Source organism: Poecile atricapillus, chromosome 1, assembly GCF_030490865.1.
Source record: "Poecile atricapillus isolate bPoeAtr1 chromosome 1, bPoeAtr1.hap1, whole genome shotgun sequence".
Taxonomy (NCBI): Eukaryota; Metazoa; Chordata; class Aves; order Passeriformes; family Paridae; genus Poecile; species Poecile atricapillus.
Genome location: NC_081249.1, coordinates 110,812,700 through 110,835,328, shown reverse-complemented (window position 1 = coordinate 110,835,328; position 22,629 = coordinate 110,812,700). Strand labels below are relative to the sequence as shown.

Below are 22,629 nucleotides of genomic sequence, written 5' to 3'. Positions count from 1 at the left end.
TGTCCACACTCCGGCTTTTGCATGCTGACAGCAGGGCCTCCTTAGGCAAGTGTCTCAAAGCCCTCTCCTCTCTTCCCACAGAGGCCGGGTTTGCCGTCACAGCCATCTCCCGCACGCCGGGGGTGACCTACAACGAGTCCTTCGACCTGCAGTGCATCATCAAGCCCCACTACCCGTCATGGGTGCCGGTGTCGGTGACATGGCGCTTCCAGCCGGCGGGCAGCACCGAGTTCCACGACCTGGTCACCTTCACGCGCGATGGCGGGGTCCAGTGGGGCGACCGGGCCGCGGGGTTCCGCACCCGCACCGCCATCGAGAAGGCCGAGTCCAGCAACAACGTGCGCCTGAGCATCAGCAGGGCCAGCGACACCGAGGCCGGCAAGTACCAGTGCGTGGCTGAGCTCTGGAGGAAGAACTACAACAGCAGCTGGACCAGGCTGGCGGACAGGACCTCCAACCTGCTGGAAATCAGGGTCCTGCGGCCAGGTGAGTGGAGGGGGTCGGGGGGATGTGCTGGCGCTGTAGAGTTAGAGTCCCCTGAGTTAGGACTGCTCTTCTGGCAGTGACTGATGTTTCTCACTTGTAGCTGGCTCAGCTCTTTGACTGTCATTATGTTGGAGCTCCTTTATCCACCTCTGGGGAAGTGGGTCCTCTCTTTGCCCTCTTGTATGCTATTCCTGGGGTTTTCTTCTGGGAAGTGAGGTGGCTGAGCTCAGTCCAGTCTTTGGAGTGTTCCTGTGAGACAGAGATGGTTTCCAGGTTGTTACCTCCATTTATCAGGGTAGACTCTGAAAAGAGAGGAGAAGAATGGGACAAATAGGATCAAAGAGAGAGGTGTGTTCCCACCAAAGCTGCACATGCACCATACGTGGGGTGCTGCAGCTCTGGTCTAATAACTGGGTGCATTTCTTATTCTGCTGGAGGCAGATGGTGATCAAAGAGCCAGATTTTCATCCTCACCAGAAACTGAGCCCTTTTAGCTGAAAGTCTCCACGGCCACAGGTGCCCACACTGAGTGTGCAACAGATAAGCAGCAGGCACCTGTTGTGTGGCAGGGGCAGTCAGAAAACCCACAAGGTTCTGTCTCTGCAGCCTCTGGAGAGAGTGAGGGGCCTTCTATAGGCCTTGTCACTGATATTTTGTTGGTGTCCCTGTTGTGCATGAAAATGCAAAGACACGTGGCCATGGTAGCTGTGGGCTGTTGCTGAGCTGAATGGTGTATTGCTGTCTTGGCCTTAGGAATGGAGTTGGTGTTTGGAGTTTTAACACCTTCAGAAGTACTGGCTCAGGTCCTTGCTGCATGTTAGTCCTCCTTTCGTGTTCCTGTGCAGAAGGACTGCTCCTTAGGTTCGCTCCTGATTGGGTTTTGTGTTTTTCTTGTCAGTATCCCTCTTCATACTCCCTCCACCTTCCCCAACCCTGTCTTAAGACGACTCAGGGGATGCTGTGAGCTCTAGCCACCTCATGAGCTCTCCATTTTTCTTCCCTCTCTCTCCCTTGCCCTCATCTCCAGGTTAATCTTCTCCATTTATCTTGATTATGCTGCCTTGTAATACATGTTTTACTGCTTGCAAGGTCGAGTTGGTGATGTTCATCATTTTAGCTTCCCTAGGAAACAGTGTTGAATGGATGTGGTCCCTGGAGTAACATGCTTCTTCACAGGTCTCTGCATGCCTATCTGTGTGTGAGACAGAGAGGGAAAGAGAAATCTTTGATAGCAGCTTTCCAGTGTGTCACAGCTTGGGGTGGCAGGCAGCTCAGTTAAACCATGCTCTGGCAGCCTGTTGTTCTTTACTGGAGCAGTAACCCTCAAGTGATGCCTTAACAGAACAAGTTGTCCAGGTCTCCATGGTTTTTACCTCTCCCTGACTCCCAGCTGCTCAGCAAATGACTACAAAATAAATCTTAGCTGTCAGTTCAATGAGCCCTGCATAATGTTTGAGGCTTTATGGCTCACAAGCGGGGATGGAAGAGAAGAGGGACTCCTCAGAGCTCTCCCAGCACCATGGATGCACCCTCTCTGTGTTTTTTTACTGTGTCCCAGGCAGCCCCTAGGAGCAGGTGGTTGATGTTCTCCATGAATTAAATGTTGGCAGTCAGACCAGGGAGTTCTCTGGTTTTACAGGTGGCAGAAGGTTGTATTGTGTCACTGCTGGGTCTTTGGCTGGGTGATCTCCAGAGAGGATCCAGGATGATACGGGAGACTCCTTCCCCAGAGACTTCTGAATGAATGTCCTAGAGATCTCCCAATCACACCTGTGCTGATGAAGTGGGTGCTGGTTTTCAGATAAATATCCAGGGCTTCTCCAAAAGGGTAATTCAGGACCCCCAAATGACTAAACAGCTGAGAGCACTGTCTCTGTTCCACAACAGAGAACTACCTCTGTTGCACAACAGTCACCTTAATCTGAGATTCAGGTTGCTATTTGGTGTCTCAGTCCTAGCTTTTCCTTTTCCATTAGCCGTGGGTGTCTGCCTTGACCCATATGCTTGGGGTGACCTATCTCCACTACCAGTCCACTAAGGGACACCATAAAGGGGGCTTGTCTGGAGGTCTTTTGGCAAGTGGAGCCAGCACATGTTTCCAGACTGTAAGTTAATGTGGGGATTCTGGTTCCCTCTCAAACCCTGCTCCCTGTTTGGGTGACCTTTCTATTTGACAGGTTCCAGGTGCAGACATGGAAATCAGTATACATAAGCCTTTGAAGTGTGTTGAGGAAAGAAAGGTAAATTAGTAGAGACCTCCTTGTTTTGTGAAATCCCACAGGCCTGAGGAGTAGGGTGCTGGAGCTTCTCCTGGTGTGTTGGTTTGCTGTTTCAGCACTCAGGCTGCCTCTCCTTGGCACTCTGCAGCAGGGTGGTGTTTCTAGATGCCATCTGTGCTGAGTGCTAGTTGCAGAGGTGGCAGTGCTGGTTTTGAGTTGCGTGTGTAATGTGGCTACAAAGGCATTTCACTTATGGCTACCTTGTGGCTATCAGGTAATGCTGAGGGAATGCCAGCATTTGAAACATCCAGTCCTTTCCTACTCCAGCAAGAAATGGGCGGTATTTTGAGAAATGAAACATGTAGGGGCTGAAGGAGGGAGCAAGAAAGGCAGGCAGTGGCAGCATTAACCCAGCTCTGAGTACAAGGCCTCCAGGTGGGATGGCACAAGTCTCCTTTGTGGCATCTAAGCCAGATTTGGCCTTTGAGAGTGACATTCCTGATCTCTAGGGCATGAAGCTGTTCTAAAGGCTGGCAGTGTGAGGAAATTCCTTATAAAGAGTGCTGGCTGTATGTGTGAGAGGTTATAGAGAATTTAGGTATCGTGTAAGTTCACCAGCAGTAGCACTGGGATCCGAAGCTCCCTTTCCTGGCCTGCTCCTCAGTGCCCTGCAAGCCTGCACACCTTGAGTTGAAAGCTCATGTGTGCTTTGCAGGGACAGAGACCTGCTCTGCTTTAGGGCCACTGCTGAGTTTTAACTTCTGTAGGCTGGGGCAGAAATCCAGGCTGGTGTGGTGGGCTGTTAGACATGACTGGGGACCAGACCACATAGCCTGTGACTATTTCATTTCCCTACAGTGCAATGCTCTCCTTTCTACTTCCATCTCTCAAAATGCCTCTTGTTTCTGTCTTGGTGAGCTCATGTTGCAGCAGGAGGGGAAGAATAATACATGTCAGTTCACACCAGCTGCTTCCCTGAAACCAAAGCTGGCAGGAGACCGTGCACAGTAGTGCAGCCCAAGCTGGAAGTGAGCCCCAAGTGCAGGAGTGGAGATTTCTTTTGTGTTTGGGGTTCCCCTTCTGCTGCAGTATGTGTCCTGCTTCTGAAAACGTGGCTCTTTCATCCCCAAGGCCGTCATTCCTTTCCCCTGATGGTTCACCACCACCTTCCCATCTAGAGACATTTCTTTGCCCTTTGCTTTGCCCCTTTCCAGGTGGAGATCATCCAGCATGCAAGGCTTAGTGGGCCAGTGTGAGAGATCCATCAGGATTAGCTGTGTCCTGTCCTGGGAGAGGACATTCCTACCAGGTGACTCCCTGGCAGTTGGAGTTTTCTTGGGTTTTAGGGGAAGCAGGTTGTTCCTTTTGAATCCAAGTGAGCCTGGAAGCGTTTGGATTCTGGCTGAGCTCTCAGTGTTCACGCTGAGATGCCAACTGACCTCACTGTTCCCTGTCCCCTTCCTCGCACAGCATGGAGGGGAAACAGTGCTTGGGCTCTGGCTCCTGCCTGAGGAAGGTGGTAGATAGGTTCAGACAGGCCAAGGGGAAGACCCCAGGGCTGTCAGGCAGGCTCTGTTCCCATCTCCTCCTTGGATCTTGCTTCTCCCTGCCAGGTGTCCAGGGATGGAGCGCTGAGACAGCAGGTGCTGTCTGGTAGCAGTGCGTGTCCGTGTGGTCTGCAGGACTCAGACAAGGGCAGCAGACAGTGCACAACGGGGGCTGTGCTGCAATCTGGGCAGGCTTGGGTGTCTGTGGAGTGCTCTCTCTTTTGGCAGGGAGGCTTGGAGCAGATTTGTGCTGGTCTGTTAAATTGCCATTGTCATTGTGTGTGTTAGTTCACTTACCATTCCCCCACAGCAGAAATGAGGGGGCGATTCAGCAAAGTCATGGGGTCTCAGTGCTGGAGAGTGTGTCTGGCAACAGCAGAATAAGAAAGCAGGGCTTTCACATAACACCCCCACCCTCAGAGCACCTTCTCACCCCTTTCATACTCATGCACCTTCCCATGCAGCTCCCCACACCTCCATCCTTGCGTTGCCCCTTGTCCTGTTCCTGACTAATTCTGGATCAGGCGCTCAGGGAGAAGCTGCAGTCGCCTCTATAAATCTGTCCTCATGCTGCTGGGTTTTTGACAGTAATGAACATGGGAGGAGGGATGGCAGGGGATGATAACTGAGCAGACACCAGGGGTGCTGGGCTCCTCACTGCTTTTTTGCAAGCCAGTCTACAGCAGATTGATTGACCTGGGAGCCATTGAGCAAACAAGGCAGTCATGCTCTTCATTAGAGCATTAATTAGCTTCCAGAATCTCTCCAGGGGCTGCTTCTTAAAGTTTGGTTTATGAGGAGCTGTTAACTTGAAACCATCATGAAGGGGGAGGGTGGAGGCTCCTCAAGCTGGCCTTGGAGGAGCTGGAGGTGGCTTCTTTCTGAACCCGACTTTAGGAGTGGGGCAAGCCTGACCTGTGCTGTCCCTGAAGCCCTGCATTCAGGTGGGTGCAGAGCCCTCTGCTGCTTTTCTGCTCTCCACAGGAAAGCAGAGAGTGGCTGTGCTGGGCTAGTGATGGTCAGAGAAACCTAAAGAGTGGAGAATCAAGGACTCTTACCTCTTTGTCCAAGCCCATCCATGTCAGCCACAGAGAGACCATCCAGTCTCATGCTCCTCCTTCACTCTGAAGGCTCACTGAGCAGCCAAGCAGTGGATGGTTGTGACTGCAGACTGAGGCTGCTTGGAAGATGAGGAGGGCGCAAGGCAGAGGAGAACTAGAAAAGGAGGCTGCTGTATAGCACACTTAATGCTGGGAGAGGAGCACTGATTTTCAAATAATTAATTACCAAGACCTTTGTGGAGTATACTGAGAAACTTTCCTTATCTCAGATATTACTGTTAATGCTTTTATTCCATCTCATCTTAGTCATTCTTAGTGATTTCAATATTTGAGGAATCCTCTCATGTATGGATGTGAAAGATGAGTTTTCTACTACAGGTAGCCAGTGGGATACTGACCAGACTCTTGAGTGGAGGCTCAAACAAGTGTTTTCAAAGGCCACAGAGTCTCTGCTTCAACCTGACACTTCTTGCTTCTGGCAGCATTCAGCAATAAAGTTAAGCAAGGAAAGTTAATGAGCTGGAAACTTCCTTACAGAAGTGAAGTCTGGAAACTGAAGTTTGTGGCTTGCTTGATCCCAGAGTGGTTCTGCTCTGTAGAACAGCACTGCTTCCCTGCTTTACAGCTGCCTGCTCCATCTGGCAAATGGTTGTACTCCTGCTTGAGTGATGAAGGAGTTCCAGAATTGCTCAGAACAGAGGAGGCTGTTCCTCAGCAGCAGCAGTGTCTGTGGCACAGAGCAGTCTCCTCTTCCCTGTGTGCTTGGGGACCTGCTCCTGTCCCTTCACTGCCAGTGGGGTAAGACCTGCTGCTCTTCCTCAGAGCTGCTGCTCCTTCCTTCTGGCACACTGAGCACATAAAATGAAGGGGCTCAGTGCTGCATGACCCAGAGCTGTCCCCTTGCACATACCTGGATTAGTGACCCAGCTGGAGCACTTTCTCTTCTGCAGATAGCAGAGGTGGGGTTGATTCTCCTGCCTTGTACCCAGGTAGTCTCCTACTTCTGCCCATTTGCTTGGGGAGCTCTGTTGCCACACTTGCCAGGTCCTCTGGGACAGATTCTCTGCTTAGACTTGCTGTCACTTCCTTGGCACAGTTATTTATCTCAGGCCAGCACCCCAGGGTGCTTCTTCTCCACGCTTAGCCATCACTCCCTCCTCCAAATATCCCCGTCCTCCTGGGTGTAAGCAGCAGGAGAGGGAGCTCCTGCTGCATTCCTGATGCTCTAATGGGGATGATGACACTGGCCTTGTGGGAAGAGCTGTGATTCACCTCTCCTTGCATTTGGTTTTCCTTCTGGGAGGGGTTCTGCTTGGCTCCTCTGCAGGTTTGCCTGGGAGAGCCTTCAGTAAGAGCCAGGTGTGTTGAGCTGATTGCAGTCAATTATGTTCAAGGTTTCTCTTGGGACTCCAGCCTGGAAAATGCACCCAGGGGCATGACCTAAGAAGTTGAACTTTAAATGGATGAAGCATCTTGGATGCATTTCACAAGGGTGAAGAGCGTGGGAATGCATCCTTGCACCTCATGGGACCTTAACCTGACTCAGCCTGCTCTGTGTGTGCCCACTGATCTTAGTGCAGGCAGTCTTTCTTTTTAGCCCCCTGACAAGACTGACAATGCCAGGAGACCTGGGCCATATCCAGGATATGCTGCTCTCTTCAAATTAGCTCTCTCCATGGTTACTTTTTAGGTCAAATTTTTTCACTTCCATTTCAAAGTACTCTTTGCTTTCTCTCTTTGATACCTCCTGAGAGGTTTTCCACACTCCTGTTTGCAGCATGGATATACAAAACCATGGTGTCAGCCTGTTTGCAGTCTGTGCACATGCACCTTCTTTGATGTTGTCTTGAGCAGCTTCTCTCTCTCCCCACACTTCAGCTTCTCATCGATTCCCTCTTTGCTCTCCTTGGACTAAAATACTCTGCAGTGAGCAGTACTTAGATGGTGTCCAGCTCTAAAGCTTTGTACCTCCTCCTGTCCTTGAAGATTTCAAAAGCAGAGTTCAAAAGCCCTTGAGGGAGTGGGAGACTGGTGATGAGCAGCTTTGCAGCCAGGTGTTGATGACTCTTCTGTCCCAGTCTCTGCATGGAGCCCCAGCCCTCCATGAGGTGAGTGGCCTTGGAGCCAGCAGGCTCAGTGCTGCAGCAGCACAATATTTCTCTTGCTGCATTCTCATCCCTCCAGTCAGAGCAGAGCCCAGCCCAGGGGTCCCTCCCCGTATGCCCAAGCAGCACCTTTGGCAGTCCATCCCTGTGCATGGGACCTGCACCATTGTTCTGTGTTTTGTATCCTGAGGAATGCTTCTCCTGGCAGGAGGAGCTGCAAGTTCTGACATTGACATTGGTCAAAGACTGAATTCCTGAGTTCGCTGAACCTGAGATATCTGCTTCCTCACAGCAAACTGGCTCCAAACATGCTGAACCTGTGCCTTGGGGTCTTTTATTTTAATATATGTATGTATACATTAAAGTTTTCTCTCAAGGCCATCTTACTTTCTTAAATAGGCATTTGGGATGCTGCTAAACAAAATTACTAGAGTTTTCCTCGTCCCAATTAACCAAGAAGCAGGGAGTGCTGATGATGATAGATCTGTAGCCCATTATGCTGAAATATGTCCTCACTCCTTAAGAAGTTCAAGAACACAATTCCTTAAGAAATGACAGATGGCTCATTTCACTTGGTTGTTCTCCCAGCAGTAGTTGTACTCACTAGTTATGGAAGCGGCATCATCCATGAGCGTTCAGAGTGCAGGTGGAGCTGATCTGGCACTTTGCTGCACAGAAGGAGGTGATCCTCATCCCCAATGTGGGCTGCTGGCTGCATGGTCCTGTCCCATTCCTTGTGCTAGCACAGGTCCTGCAGATTAGTACCCCTGCAGAAAGCAAGCCCAGTGGAAAGGAGCAGTTAAAGGTCAGTGGAGTGAGCTAGTGCTTGGATGGGTTCAGCTCTCAGGGGACTTCTCTTTGCATGGGGGGCAGCACCTGACATTGGCAGAGGGCTGGTATGTGCAGTATCCCAAAGATCTGCTCCTGCCTGAGGTCTGTCTGGAGAGCTTGCTCTCTGGATGGCAAGAAAATCACATTTCACAGCACCCTAAGCAGCTCATCTCTGTCTGCCCAGCACTCAGTTTTTCAGCAGGAGCTGCCGAAAATGCCCAAGTCAAACACAGCGTGTGCGAAAGTCAGCCATGCGCTACAGGGTGCAGTTGTGCTCTTGAGCGTGCAACTGCACAAAACTGTCAAGTTCTTTCGTGAGGGAAAAATTACCTCAGGAAATCCAGCCTTCAGCATGGCATGGGAGTTGGTGTGTGGTGCTGCTGTGTGTGTTACAACTTGCTCTCCGGGTGCATTTAATTACTTTTTTTCCCTAATTGACGGAGCGCGCCTTTGTTTGAAATCTTTCTGACGAGGAGTTGATTAAATATCTCGGTATGTTATTTTTTTCTTTCTTTATCCTCAGTGGCTGTAGCTTGGTACTGAATTTATCTTCCAGTGATCCTATCTCCATATTTTAATTTACAAGTGATCAGTGAGCTGTATATTGTTTTCTGACAGCAGGCACAACTCATGCTGGGAATCTTTTATTCCTCCCTCCCTTCCTCTGTCTCTTGCAGAACTTTCATGTGCATTTCAGGGTTTTGAAGAAAAGTTTCTGGGTTTAAGTTTGTGAGGCATTTTGCTTCAGGGTATATTTGTTTCTTGCTGTTCTTTACAGGGGCATGGTTTCTGTTTCTTGGACAAAGTCCTGGTTTTTCCAGGCTAGTGGAATGTCCCAGCTGGTGGTCTCTGTGAGGCTGTGAGCTTCCCAGCTTTTTCCATCCTTGCCTTTCCTGTATGTGCTGGCAGATGTATGGCTTCTGGGCTTTAAAGAGCCTTTCTGGGTCACACATGCATTCCTCCCTGAGGCCCCACTTGCTTACCTGCTGGTTTGTTAGCTGCTCCACAGGCTCCGGCACGGCTGGTAGTCCCAGGCTGTTCCCAAGCCAAGCAGATTCCCTTGTCACTGCCTGCAGGCTTCACATGCAGAGATGGACATGACCCACTCCCCCAGTGTTTGGTGGGTCTGCAGTCTGACTGTGCTGCTTTTGGGGAGAAGGGCATGGGGCCTCTTGTAGGTACCTTGGGATGATCAAACTGCTTGGGGCTGGAGCTGGCGGGGATCCAAGCGGATCCACCGCAGGGTTTGAGGTGAGGTGCATGTTCTGCTTTGCCACAGCACCCTCTGGCACCATTTTGAGAGCACCAAACTCCACTCCCCAGGCTGTAGTAGCACAGTGTCCTTCAGTCCTGTGCCTGGGGCTGAGTGCTGGGCAGGGCTGTTGGAGGAGTGATGGTCAGCATGGACATGCACAGAGACTTAAATACTTGGCTGGTCTTGCTGCAGCTATGAGGCTCAATAGCCATGAGGCTGGGGAGTGTCTGGGCTGCCTGCTGGGCTGTGGACTTCGCAGCAACTTGCTGAACGTGTTGAAATGCAGGTCACTTGGTGGTGTTCAGAGTCACAGCCTCAGCTCTTTTGTCTGACCACATGGGAGGGGGCTGAAGCTGAGCCTTTCTCAGGAAAGGGTTAACACTGTCTTTCCTTCCCACAGAGCTGCTCTCCCAGTAATTCAATCATGTCAGCCTGTTTGCAGGCAATAATTCATTGTTATAGGAACACTACAGTAAAGTGACAAGTTAATAATGGCAGTAATAATGGCAGGCAAAGTCTAATGCTATTTCCCTTTCTGCTGCTCCTGTTGCACCAGCAGCCTCCCATGTTGGCTAATGCAATTTGCAACCTCACTAATCCAGTTTCAGGAGGAATTGTGTTCAGTTAAAAGAGAATAGCTTTAGTAGTCGGGAGCTGTGCTGCCATGTTCCTGCCTTCTCTGGGGAGGTTGCCCCGGTGCTGGAAGCCTTTGTCTTTACTTTGCTGTGATTTCTATGCTGTGGTTAAGCTTAATGAGCACAGTCCTCCTAGGAGCATCTCGTTTTCTTCCCTTCTGTAAATGCCTTTCTTCTGATGCCTCCTCTCCAAAAGGGCTTGCACATCTTTCCTTTTTGAACGTTGGTTTGCTTTCAACTAACCTAATAAACGTGAGTCACCCAGCTCTCGACGTGCTGAATCAGTAGGCTGGCATGTACTTGCTTGACTCTGTTCAGTCATTAAAGCAGGAGTCCTTGTAGTGTCTGGGGAGGTGGAGGAGACTCCTCAGCCCTGCTTTGTGGAAGGGAGAAGAGCTGGCAGAGGTCTGAATGTTAGTGCATGTCTGAGCCTGTGGCAGTAACCTGCACACTGGTGTCTTGAATCCCAGGCAAACATCCTCCAGGAGGAATTCAGGCACCGAGTGCTTTTCAGGCCCTGGTGAGGGAAGTGATGAGGCACCTCTGGGTTTGGCTGAGGTTGTGCCAAAGTTTGTGGCCAGTGCCCTTCAGGGTGCTACACTGAGCGTGCTGGGGAGAGAGAGGTTCCTTGTAGGAAATCACTGTGAGGCTGTGCTCCTGGAAAAAAAATCTCTCCTGATCAGCCTGCTAAACCCACTGTATGGTGTTAAACCAGGGCTGGGCTCAGGTTGGGCTGGCCTCGTTTCTGCTCCCCCTGCACACACACCTCAGCACAGCGAAGTCTCGGTGGAGGCTTTTAAAAGTAGGACATTCCCCCTGCAAACTTTTTGCAACATTTCATCAGTTCTTTCCAAGCAAAAGTGTTCTCTGGAGGAGCTCTCCCCAGAGAGCAGCAGCCTCCAAAGTGGAACACGGCCTCCCTGCTGTGGTGACAGGGCTTTCTGGAGACTCTCTGGGATGCTGGTGGCCATCCTCCTGCCCATCCTTCTGTGCCACGGCTGCTGGTTCATGCAGAGCTGGCTCCTTCGTCAGGAGATGGCCCCCTCCTCCTTTGCTGCAGGGGCAACGTTCTGGGGTTTTGTGTGGGGACGTTTTTTGGGGGAAACAATATCTTCAGGCGCAATTAAACATTGCCATTCCCAGGATGTGGTAGTAGTAGTGGCTCCCAGGTGGGAAGTACACTCCTGCTGTTGTGTTTTCTTGCTGCCTACTAGGCAAAACGATGTAAGGTATTTGAGACGGAGCATCTTCTTATCACAGCATTTTTAGGTACAGGTTGCAAAGTGCTTTGCTAAAGGTAAGTGTTGTAACCACAGCTTGATGATTAGGAAACAGAGGGGAGGGAGCCAAGAGGCAGCAAGTCAGCAGAAAAACCATGAATCACATCACTGTCTCTGTCCTCCTCCTCCTATGACTGTTCTCCCTTCCCCCAAATATTTGTATAACTGTGCTTACCACATGCTCAGCTTGAGGAGTCTGATTGCCTGCCTGATGGTGTGGAGAAAACCCCTACTGCATATCAGGCTGTGTAGCCTGCTGTGGTTGTGAGGTGTGTCTGACCTGAGCTCCCAGCCAGAGGTGCAAGCTTTGAGGACCAGAAGCTGCCACAGGCATCTTGAGATAATGATAAAAAAAGCTAAGAGGTTTCTAACCATGACTTGTTGCCAGTGTAAATTGAAAGCCTTAATAGCATATGTAGGGCCAATTACGGTACATTAAGGTACAATATCCTCTTTACTGGCACTCTCCAGGGAGCCAGGAGACGTTGTGGCAACAGGATTATGGTTTGCAGATGATATGCACGATAAGTTCACCTAGACACAGGCACCTGTTCCTCTCACAGAGCAGATGTTCGGGAGGCTGTTAAGAGAACATCAGCTTCTTGACAGTGCAGCAGAAAATGCCATGTAACCGTGTCTGTTCACACTGCTGCACCCACCTCCTCTGCTGCCTGGCACGGGGCTGGAGCAGCCCTGCCCTGCCTCACTGAAACCCCAGCCCCTGGGGCACACCAGATCAGATCAGCATTTGAAGGCCAAGCCCTTTCCTGGCCCTCTGCCCAGGCAAATCCTCAAGCCAGGAAAAGGGAGTTTCTCCCTTGTCAGTAGGGTGAGGTTTCACTGGCTCGGTGCCTGGGGTGTCAGACTTCTTGCAACCTCACTCATGCACCAGCAACTACAACCACTTCCATGTCATGGCAGCGTCTTTAAACTTGACCAGGCTAGCTGCACCTGGCTTGGAGAGACTCAGTTTGCACTGGAATAGGCTTACCACCAGATTGGAAAGAGATGGATGGATTCCTTGGCGTTGTATTGTACCATTCCCATTACCCTGGACCACCAACTTCAATATTATCTGTTTTCCCCTTTTTAAATAATTTTTCCCAAATGCAAAATGGGCTTTGTGGGTTTGTTTGCTTATCTGTGAGCCGTGGCTGATGGTCAGCCTCGTGGGAGAGCAGAAGTGTGAGTTACCCACAGAGCTTCCCATGTCTTAACCAGGATCTCTCCCCTGCATTGGACAAGCAAACCAGCCTGAGGGAGAAGCTGCCCCAAGGTATCCCGTGTGCCGCAGCATTTCCAACTTAGCAGCTATCAGTCTGTGGTCCATCAAAGCCTTGAATCTTTGCTATAGGATTTGCAAAAGGTAATGAAGAAGAGAGGGGTGCCTGTGTACTATACAGGAACCAGCACAAGGACATGCAAGCATTTGTCATTCACAGAATTGGAAAAGACTGAGAATGTCCTCTCTAATTCCGTGTGAGGGAAACAGGACCTGCCCTTGCATCTTCTATGGTGTGTCTCCCTTAGGAAAATAATTCATGTTTGATGAAAAGTGCATTGGCAGGGATGTCATTACACATCACTGATACCTATAATCCAGAGGAAACTTTGTGCACAGTGCTATGAACCTCTGCAAGAGTGCAATCTGGCAAAGGGAAGACCTGTGATTCCCTGCCAGGGCTTGTTGCTCCAACTGGTAGCAGCTGTAGAAGCGCTACCTCATTGATATCTAGGGGACTCGGTGCAAATGTGGGCAAATTCCTCACTGCTGGCTGCAGTGGCTGCCAAGGATGGCTTGGAAGGATGGTGTATGAAATTTAAGATCTCATTTTTGCCAGAGTTAATAAGATTGCTTCCCTATTACTCTCAAAAAGATTTCTTCCCAAAGATTTGCATGGCAGCAGGAAAGCTGTCCTTGGATGTCCCCAGGGGTCCGTGCTGTTTGTACACAGTGACAATTACTGTGATTATGGTCTGAGAACAAGCCCTCACTGCTTCAGTGGAATACATCTGTCATGTACAAGGTGCAGGTCTGTTGCCCCAAACACTAAGATCAAAACTACTCCGTGTCAGCCGTCCTCATTTTCATCTCCTGGAGGTGCTGCAATGTGGGAAGAGCGCTGAGAGGGGTGCTTGCCTCTCAGCAGCTCTGGTCTGTGTGTACCCTGGCTTTGTCTGGTGGGTGTGTGTGTGTGTGTGTTGATACTGAGTAACCCACCACACGCAGCGTGTGTATATACTGCATTTTAATAGATATAGGGCTACTGACTTAACATACACAGTTGCTATAGTAACAAAGGTTTCCGTAGTAACGGTTGCAGAAAATAATCCAGTACCAATTAAAAATAAACTGTTTGGAAAGGGGGCTGGGGGAGAAAGGAAACTGCTGAGAACCACCTTCTCCTTTATTGGTTCATCTCCTAGGGACTTGGAAGATTGATTAATGCTCAAAATAACCGTTCTTAACCAATGCTGAGCCAAAAAGGTGGGATGAGGGTGGGTGTGGTGGCTAAGGCTATTGTCCTGAAGTGAAACAAAGGGGAAGGAATGTGTCTGGGATATGGCAGAAATACAGGAGAGTGATGCTGACTCTTTCCATTAGGTTGAAGTCCCTAGGGAGGAAAAACAAGGACAATTTCCCTCCTTTCCTTCCTCCAGTGTCTGCATGCCATACCACAGCCACAGAGTCTTTATTAGCATACTGATTAAAGCCACGGGCAATCCAGGCTCCAGGGGAACGTCTGATGCGATACAGGATGCCTATCTGAGATGTGATAGCGCAGAAAGCACTGCTGTGGTGGGAGTTCCTCCCATTTGAAGTTGTTTGTGCCCATCCTCTCCCTGGGCACCGTCACTCATCACTTGTGCCGACCGGCATCCGAGGTGCCCGAGGGAAGCTGGAAGCAAAGCGTGATGCAAAGCAAGGAGCCCGTGCCTCAGTGAGAGAGAGAAGACAACATTGCTTCCTCACAAACACAGGATGCGTGGGATGTGTTTCCAGGGTGTGGATGGGCACAAGTCCCCTGGCAGCCTTCAGTTGTTGGTGCCTGTGGTGCCACGCTTTAGTCATGCCACTTGTACCCGTGCACTCTTCAAGTTTCATTTAGGAGATTTGCAGCCTGTCAGCAGCAAGGCAGCATTCCCCCTTTCAGAGGGGAGCAGCTGTGTGAGGAGAGGTGAAGGAGGGGTGGGCCATGGTGGCAGAGCCACTGGGAGGAGCAGTGTGTCTGGCTGGGTGGGGGCTGCCCCTCTCCCCTGTCTGTAGCCAGTAGGAGCACCAGGGCTCAGGTGGCAAGCACAGCGTGAGCACACACTGCAGTGGAGGCTCTGTCTTGTGATTGCACAGGGAGAGAGGAATTGGGAGTCTGTGTGTCTCTCCTTACAGGAACTAGAGCTGATGATTCTGCTGTATCATCCTCAACACCGTGGGAACTGCATTTGAGCTTGAAAAGCCAAGAGAGGTGATGGCCTGTGGCTTGTCCTAGGCTGTGCAGTTTGTGGTGGACTTGGAGCCAGATCTCCTGGCTGTGGGAGCAGAGCCTGCTCCCTGCTGATCCCTTCCAGTCTGGTGCTCTTTCTCCTTCTCCAGTTGTGCCTGCACTTCCCCCCCTAGCTATTGCATGTCTGTGGGATACATCTCACTGAGATGGCTGGCACGTGACAGCAGTGGGGTCTCATTTCATTCACTATCTCAGAAGTGGTTTTCTCTGGAACTGGTCAACAGCTCATTGCCCTGAGGTGCAAGTGGTATGATTTTATCATGAGAAAAACCACTGAGCTTGGGTGTAGTCGTCTTACTAAGTCTGGTGCCTTAGACCACTATGAATTAAAGAGTGCTTTAAAGGTCAGACTGTGAAAAAGCAGCCTCTCTTGTTGAGGGACACAGTGAGAGGATCCAGGAGTAGAGAGGGGTTGAGAGATTTGGTAGAATATCTAAATGTCTTAAAGGCAAATGGGACCCAAGCAAGAATGGACTTGGGGTCCACCCCAAATCCACTGAGTTTCTTTCCTGTGTTAATGACCCACCTCTCTTCATCCTTCTCCATTCCCCCCTCAGTGACCAAGCTGCAGGTGAGCAAGTCGAAGCGGAGCATCACTCTGGTGGAGAACCGGCCCATCCCCTTGAACTGCTCGGTGAAATCCCAAACCAGCCCTGACTCCCACTTTGCCGTGCTGTGGTACGTGCACAAGCCCTCGGATGCCGACGGAAAGCTCATCCTGAAGACCACACACAGCTCTGCCTTCGAGTACGGCACCTACGCGGAGGAAGAGGGGCTGCGGGGCCGGCTGCAGTTCGAGCGCTCCGCCTCGGGCGGGCTCTTCAGCCTGACGGTGCAGCGGGCAGAGGTGCGGGACAGCGGCAGCTACTACTGCCACGTGGAGGAGTGGCTGCTCAGCCCCAACCACGCCTGGTACAAGCTGGCAGAGGAGGTGTCAGGGCGGACCGAGGTCACCGTCAAGCAGCCAGGTGGGGTGCTCTTGGCATTGGCTCCTGTGCACGGCCTGTGAGGTTGCCACCCTGTCCTTGCATCCTCGTGCCTGCACGTCCCTGCGTGGAAGGAGGGTTTTCCCCACTTTGATGTGACTCTTGTCCCTCTAGGCTGAGCTTGTGTGCCTTTCAGCGTCCCCACATGAAGGTTGTCCATCCCCCATAGTCTATAGGGCCACTGCATCCAGCCAGATTTCATTATCCTTGAGAGCATCTTGTAGCACTAGCGACTTACTGAGAGAGAACCCCTGTGTCCCTGCCTGGGAAAGCATTTTTGTGTCTTGCACACAGTTTAATTTTACTCTGTGCCTGTATCCTGGCAGATGCAGGGAGCCTTGTCTCTTCCCTTTGCACATGGGATGGGAATACTGTTTAATGAGGTGGGGAGCTGGCTGCCAGGAAAGGAGAAATCTGCTCTGGGGGTGGTTTCTGTGGCAGTGAATGACACTGATAAAGGTGAGCTGGTGGAGGAGCTAAATACTGCCCCCACAAGCTGGGGCAAAGGGCAAAGGGGAGAGGCAGGGATGCAAGTACTGTCCAGAGCCTTGGTACTTCCTGAAGAAGCCTGCCTCATCCCTGCTTGCTCCAGCTGCCTGTGTCTGGAAGGTAAAATCCCGCAGGCAGGATGGAGGCAGTTGGATATCAGGGCTGGAGTAGGGTGCTTGCTGCATTTTCTCTGTGGATTTAGCTGGCTAGACACAAACTCTGTGGACAAGGGTGCAAGGGGGATGTTGGATATGGTCCCCAATGCAGCTTTGCCTGGTCACACACGCAGGAAGCACAGCAGGCCATGGCTTGCTGCCAGTGCCAGCTCCTCATTTCTGTCTGCAAAGTCCCAAGATGGCGAGGGGTGGCCAGGGACAGGGGAGCTGTGACTGCCCCCTCCTTTGCTTCGCCCCCCTCTCTCTGGGAAGTACGGTGCTTGCTGCAGCAGCAGTACCAGGGAAGTCCAGACTGGCCCTGGAAAAAATTGTGAGGGATTTAGGAGAGTTCGACACGTCATTTCACATAGAAGAGCAGATTCCAGTTACCCTCCTGTGTATCAATGAAGTTGTGGAGCAAAAACCAGGGACATTCCCAAGGCAGCAAAACACTGCGTGTGACTTGGCCTTCATGCCACTTCTTGTTTTGCAGTGGGGGTTCCCTGCAATCAGCTGTCAGTTCTCCACCTTGCTGTTTTTTTCTTTTCCCACAACGGGGGCGGCTTACTGTTGGGGTGTGATCAGGCTACTGCCTTGTTCTAGGAGGAGAAGAAGAAAAAAGTAAGGTGTGATCTCCCTTCATTAGGTCTCTGTGCACTTAGGACCTCCCAGGTCCTGCAGGGGATTGTAGGTTTCCAGTTCCCTGCACTGGATGGGTCATTGTTGGTGGCTAGCCTGAGATTTTCAGAAGACCCTAAAAAACACAAGCCTTCTTTCCTTTTCCTCTGTTTTTTTTTGTCCTTTCCTTCCTCCGTCACTTTTTCCTCTGCTTCCTTATTTCTTTCATCACACCCCAGGATTGTGGCCATGCAGGAAAGGATTGTGGGGAGACAAAGCACCCTTGCAGCCCTTGGTCACATTGCATTTCTGATGGGCTTTTCCCATAGATAACCGCCTGCAGGTCAAGCAGGCCCACAAAAACATCACGGTGCTGGAGAATGAGTGGGTGACCCTGGAGTGCCTGGTGAGCAACCGGACCAGCCCCTCATCCCAGCTGCTGGTGGAGTGGTCCGTGCGGCGGCCGGGCCGCGCCGAGAAGGAGGTGGTGGCCTGGCTGAGCCGGCAGGGCACGCTGCACTACGGGGACCTGACAGTGCTGGGAGACCCGCGGAGCCGGCTGCACCTGGAGAGCCCAGCCCCGGGCCTCTTCCTGCTCTCCATCCAGAACTCCACCGTGCGGGACAGTGGCGCCTACAGCTGCCGCGTGGAGGAGTGGCTGCTCGACCCCAGCGACCGCTGGTACAAGCGGGCAGAGGAGCTCTCCGGGCTCATCACCCTCACAGTCAAGCAGCCAGGTGAGTGGGATCTGGTGCCATCTGCCTTGAGCAGCCTCTGCCCTCTTGGGCAAACATGAATCACTGTCTGTCAGTGACAGTGGCTCCAGGCACAGGGCAGGACCACAGGAGAGACCATGCTGATTCCTTTTTCCATGTCTTCTTGATTGCACCCCTGCTTTTCTGGAAAGTGTGTAGAGCAAGTTCTGCAAATACAACTAGATGGGCTTGGCATTTTGTGACTGCATCTACAATTTATTTTTTTTCAGCACTTTTGGCAGATTAAGTAGGGCAAGTTCCTGATTTTACTCATATTTTGATTGAGAATAGGATGGAAGAAGCTACCTGTGCTTCCCAGGTGTGTGCCCCAGGGGCAAGGTCCTTTCATGAGAAGAGGGCAGTGGAGGCACACTGCTGAGTCTTGCTGAGCTTGCTGTCAACCAGGACCTCCAGATGACGTTCTGCAGGGCTGCTCTCTAGCTACTCCTCTTCCCAGTTCTGCTTGTGTCTGGTGTTATTTGGACCTGGGTGTGAAATCCAGGCATTTCAACTTGTTAAATTCCATTCCATTAATGAAAGTCCAGAGCTCCAGTCTATCTAGATCGCTTTAAGGCCTCAAGAGTCATCAGCACCTCCCAGTTTGATATTGTCAGCAAATTTGCTAATGGTGCATTCAACTCCTGTAGTCAGGTCTTTGATAAATATATTGAACAGCACTGGCCCTAAAATTGGACCCTGAGGAACTCCACTGGTGACAAGTTACCAGCCAGAAGTAGCCCCATTCACTGTATCCCTTTGAACTCTGCCCTTCAGCCAGTTCTTCACCCAGTGCACCATGAACCCCCCCCATCCCACAGTTGGAAGGGTGCTGTGAGGGACAATATGAAAAGCCTTACTGAAATTGAAAAACTGCATCCACTGCCTTCCCTTCATCCTCTGACAGAGCAGGTGACACAAAGATATTAAATTATTTAACCAGGAATTGAGGTTAGACTAACAGGTCTGTAGTTTTCTGGGTCTTCCCTCATGTCCTTCTTGTAGATTGGAATATGTACTGGCCAGCTTCCAGCCAAAAAGCACTTCCCAGACTCCCAGGGCCCTTGGATGATGTTCAGGAGGGGTCCTGCCATAATGCCTGATGAATCCCATCAGGCCCCATGGACTTGTGGACACTTGGCTCATACAGCTGATCCCTCACAATTTCAGAGTCTGCAGGTGGAAAAGTTACTGTTCCTGTACTCGTGATCCTCTGACTCATGGGACTGGGCAGCCCAATATTAAAGACTGAGGCAAAAAAAAACGTTGAATGCTTCTGCTTTTTCTTCATCCCTGTTAAATAGGTAACTGTCTTCAACAGGTATCAGTTCAGCGTTTGCTTCAGACATCTTCTTGCTATTAACAGCCTTAAAAAAGTGTTGGCACAACACTGACCAATTTCAGCTCTAACTGAGCACTGACATTTGTGTTTTCTTGCTGCATATATGGACTAGAGCTCTGTAATCTTCCTGTAGAGCCTCACTTCCAGAGATCATACGATTTCTGTCTCCTCTTGAGCTCCACAAGGAGTTGCTGTTCACCTCACAGTGCTTGACTTAAGACACAGTGGAGTTGTCTGCTCCTGTGCTTCCAAAAGGTGATTCTTAAAACTGACCAACACTGATGGACTCCTAAACCCTCAAAAGCAGATTCCCAGGGTACTCAGCTAAGTTTTGCCTGTTTTAACAGCAGATAAGATGCAAAGGCAGTTTACCTTGGAAAATACAGATTCCCTAGTTTTTGAGGTATATGACTCAAGATTAAATGTGTCTCTCAAAGGCTGTAGGACAAATAACAGTACAGTCCTCCTTCACTGTGTACTTCCCAGCTTCTAAAGCAGCCACTCTCTGCTTGTTCTGCAGTGCTTCATGCCTGCCCATTCCAGCAAGATGTCACCCTTGTAACTGCAGCAGAGCCAGCAAAAGCCTGAGGTTCTGGAAAGATTTTAGTGGTCATTCCTGGCAGAGATTTGTACTGTGGAGGAGGAGCATTCTCAGGGGGACAGCAGAACTCTTACCTGCCACATCTTTGCTTGGGAAGTTGCTGGCCAAAGTGGCTTGAGCAGAGACATCTCTCCAGGCAATCCCTGTGCTGTGCTGGGTTGTCAGAACTGCTCTCCATCCAGTGTGATAATTGCCAGCCCTGATGGAGGGGATGATGAACAGCAGGAAAAATCTCTGAGGCTCCTCTTGAATTGCAGAAGAATGTAGAGTGGGAAGAAGAGAGGGAGTTGGGAGTGCACTAATTGAAGATTTCTTTTTTTTCTGAAAGTGCTTTGTTGTTGTTTGTTTTTGTTTCATAGCAGTCAGTACTTAACAAAATGACTAATCATGCTTGTGACTCATGTCTCATTAGTGAGGATCTCCAGCCTCATCTGTTAGGGCTATAATCATCAGCAAGGGGGGGAAAAAACCTCTCAGCACCTTCAGACATCAGTTCTCCTCTTTCTGCTTAACCTGCTAAAGGTGAGGGAGGCTTTGTGTTAGTTTGGACAAGCCATTTCCTTTCCATCCTCTTTTTTTACCTCCGTAGTCCCCAAAATTTCACGACTTAACTCATTCCTGTTTCTGCTCAGGACTTTGGGAATATGTGAAGAGCAAATACTCATATTGCTTACGGCCTGAAGAGCTCTGGCCTTAATGAAGGTTTTCCTCATGGGACCATTTAAGAAGTGTTGGGCAGGTGCTGTAATGAGAAGCCCATTGGGCACAGCAGCCTGCTGGCTGATGAGAGCTGAGGGACAGCAGCCCCCTCCTGCAGGGTCTGCACAAGGGAGGATTTGCTCAGCTCTCCTCACTGGTGGAGGAAGTGCCTCTGTCTTCAGTGAGCTATTGACTTGCCCTTCCTGCTCAGCTCCCACTTTGGAAAGAGCTTTTTAATCTTTAAATGAAAGCTTAGATCCAGACTGATAGGGATCCCTGGAGTATGTGCTCCCTGGCAAGATGACTAAACCAAATGTTAATTGCTCTTGAAGTCAGCCTTTAATCAACTCATCGTGGGTTCTGGCCACTGTGTCTCAGTTAGGTAAAAACATCTCTTTAGCCTTGCAGCAAGCACTAGAGGAAAAATAATGAGAGGAAGACTTTGGGAGCATCCTTGCTGTATCAGTGTTGAGGCCATCTTCATGGACGATGGAAACCTTACCTAAATGACTTTCCAAGCTGCTGGAAGAGGTCTTTTCTGTCATAATGATTTTCAAGTCCTTTGAGCACTCTCAAAGAAATAAAAGCAGGGAGTACAATGTTTTGTGCAGCAGTAGCTGAGGAGGAATAGCACATTGCTCCTCAGCACATGCACCCAACCTTGGTATCCTGACATGTAGCATGTCTGGATGAGCTGCAGCAGCTTTCTCCTCTCGTCCCTTAGTTGGGGTGAAGGTGGGCCAGGGTGGGATGGTGCTTGCAGTCAGCTCCTGTTTGACCCCGTGACAGATGCTACATGGTGAGGTGAGGATGCTGTGCCTGCAGGGCTGGCCTCAGAGGTCCCTGTGAGTCTTGGCAGGCTGCATCAAGCTTTTGGTTTTGCTTGGATCGTGCCCAGCACCAGAGTCATGACAGTTTGTGTTGCAATAGGATGGTTTTGATGATAGCTCAGCACTCATCTCTTGATTTTTTTCATCTCAGATCCCACCTTGCAGGTGGACACAGCCACTGCCAACCTCACGGTGCAGGAGAAGGAGTCCTTCCCACTGGACTGCAGCATCCTGTCCCGCTCCAGCCCAGAGTCCCACTTTGCAGTGACGTGGTACAACCTGCGGGCCAAGGAGGCGGGCGACCACGCGGAGGAGGGCGAGGAGGAGGAGGAAGAGAGGGAAGCGGTGCTGAGCGTGGGCCCTGATGCCATCTTCAGCCCCGAGGCTGGTCGCTGGGAGGGCCGCCTGCGCTTCCAGAGGCTCTCGGCGGTGCTTTTCCGGCTGACGGTGCTGCAGGCCGGCGGTGCCGACACCGGCAACTACTCGTGCCGAGTGGAGGAGTGGCTGGCGGATCCCAACGGCGTCTGGTACCGGCTGGCCGAGGAGGAGTCGGGGATGGTTGCTGTGCACGTGCAGGATGCAGGTGAGAGGAGGTGGTGACTGTCTGGCCCTGGCATCCTCTGCATCTTTGGTTCAAACAAGATGAAAAGGCCAAGGAGTGAGTGGGACTGGGACAAGTCGGTGGTGCTGGTTCTTTTCCAGTCAGCTCAGTGGTTCTTGCCAGCTCTTGCTTTGCCTTGAGTATCCACAATGCATTTAGCTCTGTACTGGGGCTGCTCACCCACAGCATTTACCACCTGGTGTGTCTCGAGACAGTGGGGATGGACCTTGCCACCCACTGGGATTTAACCCTCTCCTGTGGGGGGAAGTTGGCTTTGCTCTGCACAAGAGCATAGGCTGTGGCACACGGGTCTCCACACATGAACTCTTGAAGCTGTTGTATGGTTTAGAGGCCCCAGAGGGAACTGAGGTCATGAGGGTTTTGTGGGCCCTCCAGGGAGAGAGATCCTGAGGTGCTGCTGCCTTTGCGTTGCACCACTGAGAGTATACAAGCTTTGCACAGCTCCCTGCTTTATAAGATGCTGTAAAATCTCCACCAGGGAGGACTCTGTCACTCGTGAAACTCTTGGGGGGATAAAGCTGAAACATGCCCTGTTACATCCAGCTTTCTTCTGTTCTAACTCTGTTATTTTTCCCAGAGCTCCACCTCCTGCTTTGACATAGAATAATGAGCA

General features: G+C 50.9%; 1 protein-coding gene across 2 annotated transcripts in view; it reads left to right on the top strand.

Annotated features, from left to right (window-relative positions):
- The window catches only part of IGSF3 (immunoglobulin superfamily member 3), a 93,320-nt gene that overhangs the window by 67,885 nt on the left and 2,806 nt on the right, over nucleotides 1–22,629 (top strand). For both annotated transcript variants that reach the window (XM_058843525.1, XM_058843517.1), the window contains 4 exons: nucleotides 82–486; nucleotides 15,480–15,890; nucleotides 17,500–17,907; nucleotides 21,546–21,977. In XM_058843525.1, the coding sequence (XP_058699508.1) occupies nucleotides 82–486; nucleotides 15,480–15,890; nucleotides 17,500–17,907; nucleotides 21,546–21,977 (1,656 nt within the window). The remainder of the gene's footprint in view (nucleotides 1–81; nucleotides 487–15,479; nucleotides 15,891–17,499; nucleotides 17,908–21,545; nucleotides 21,978–22,629) is intronic.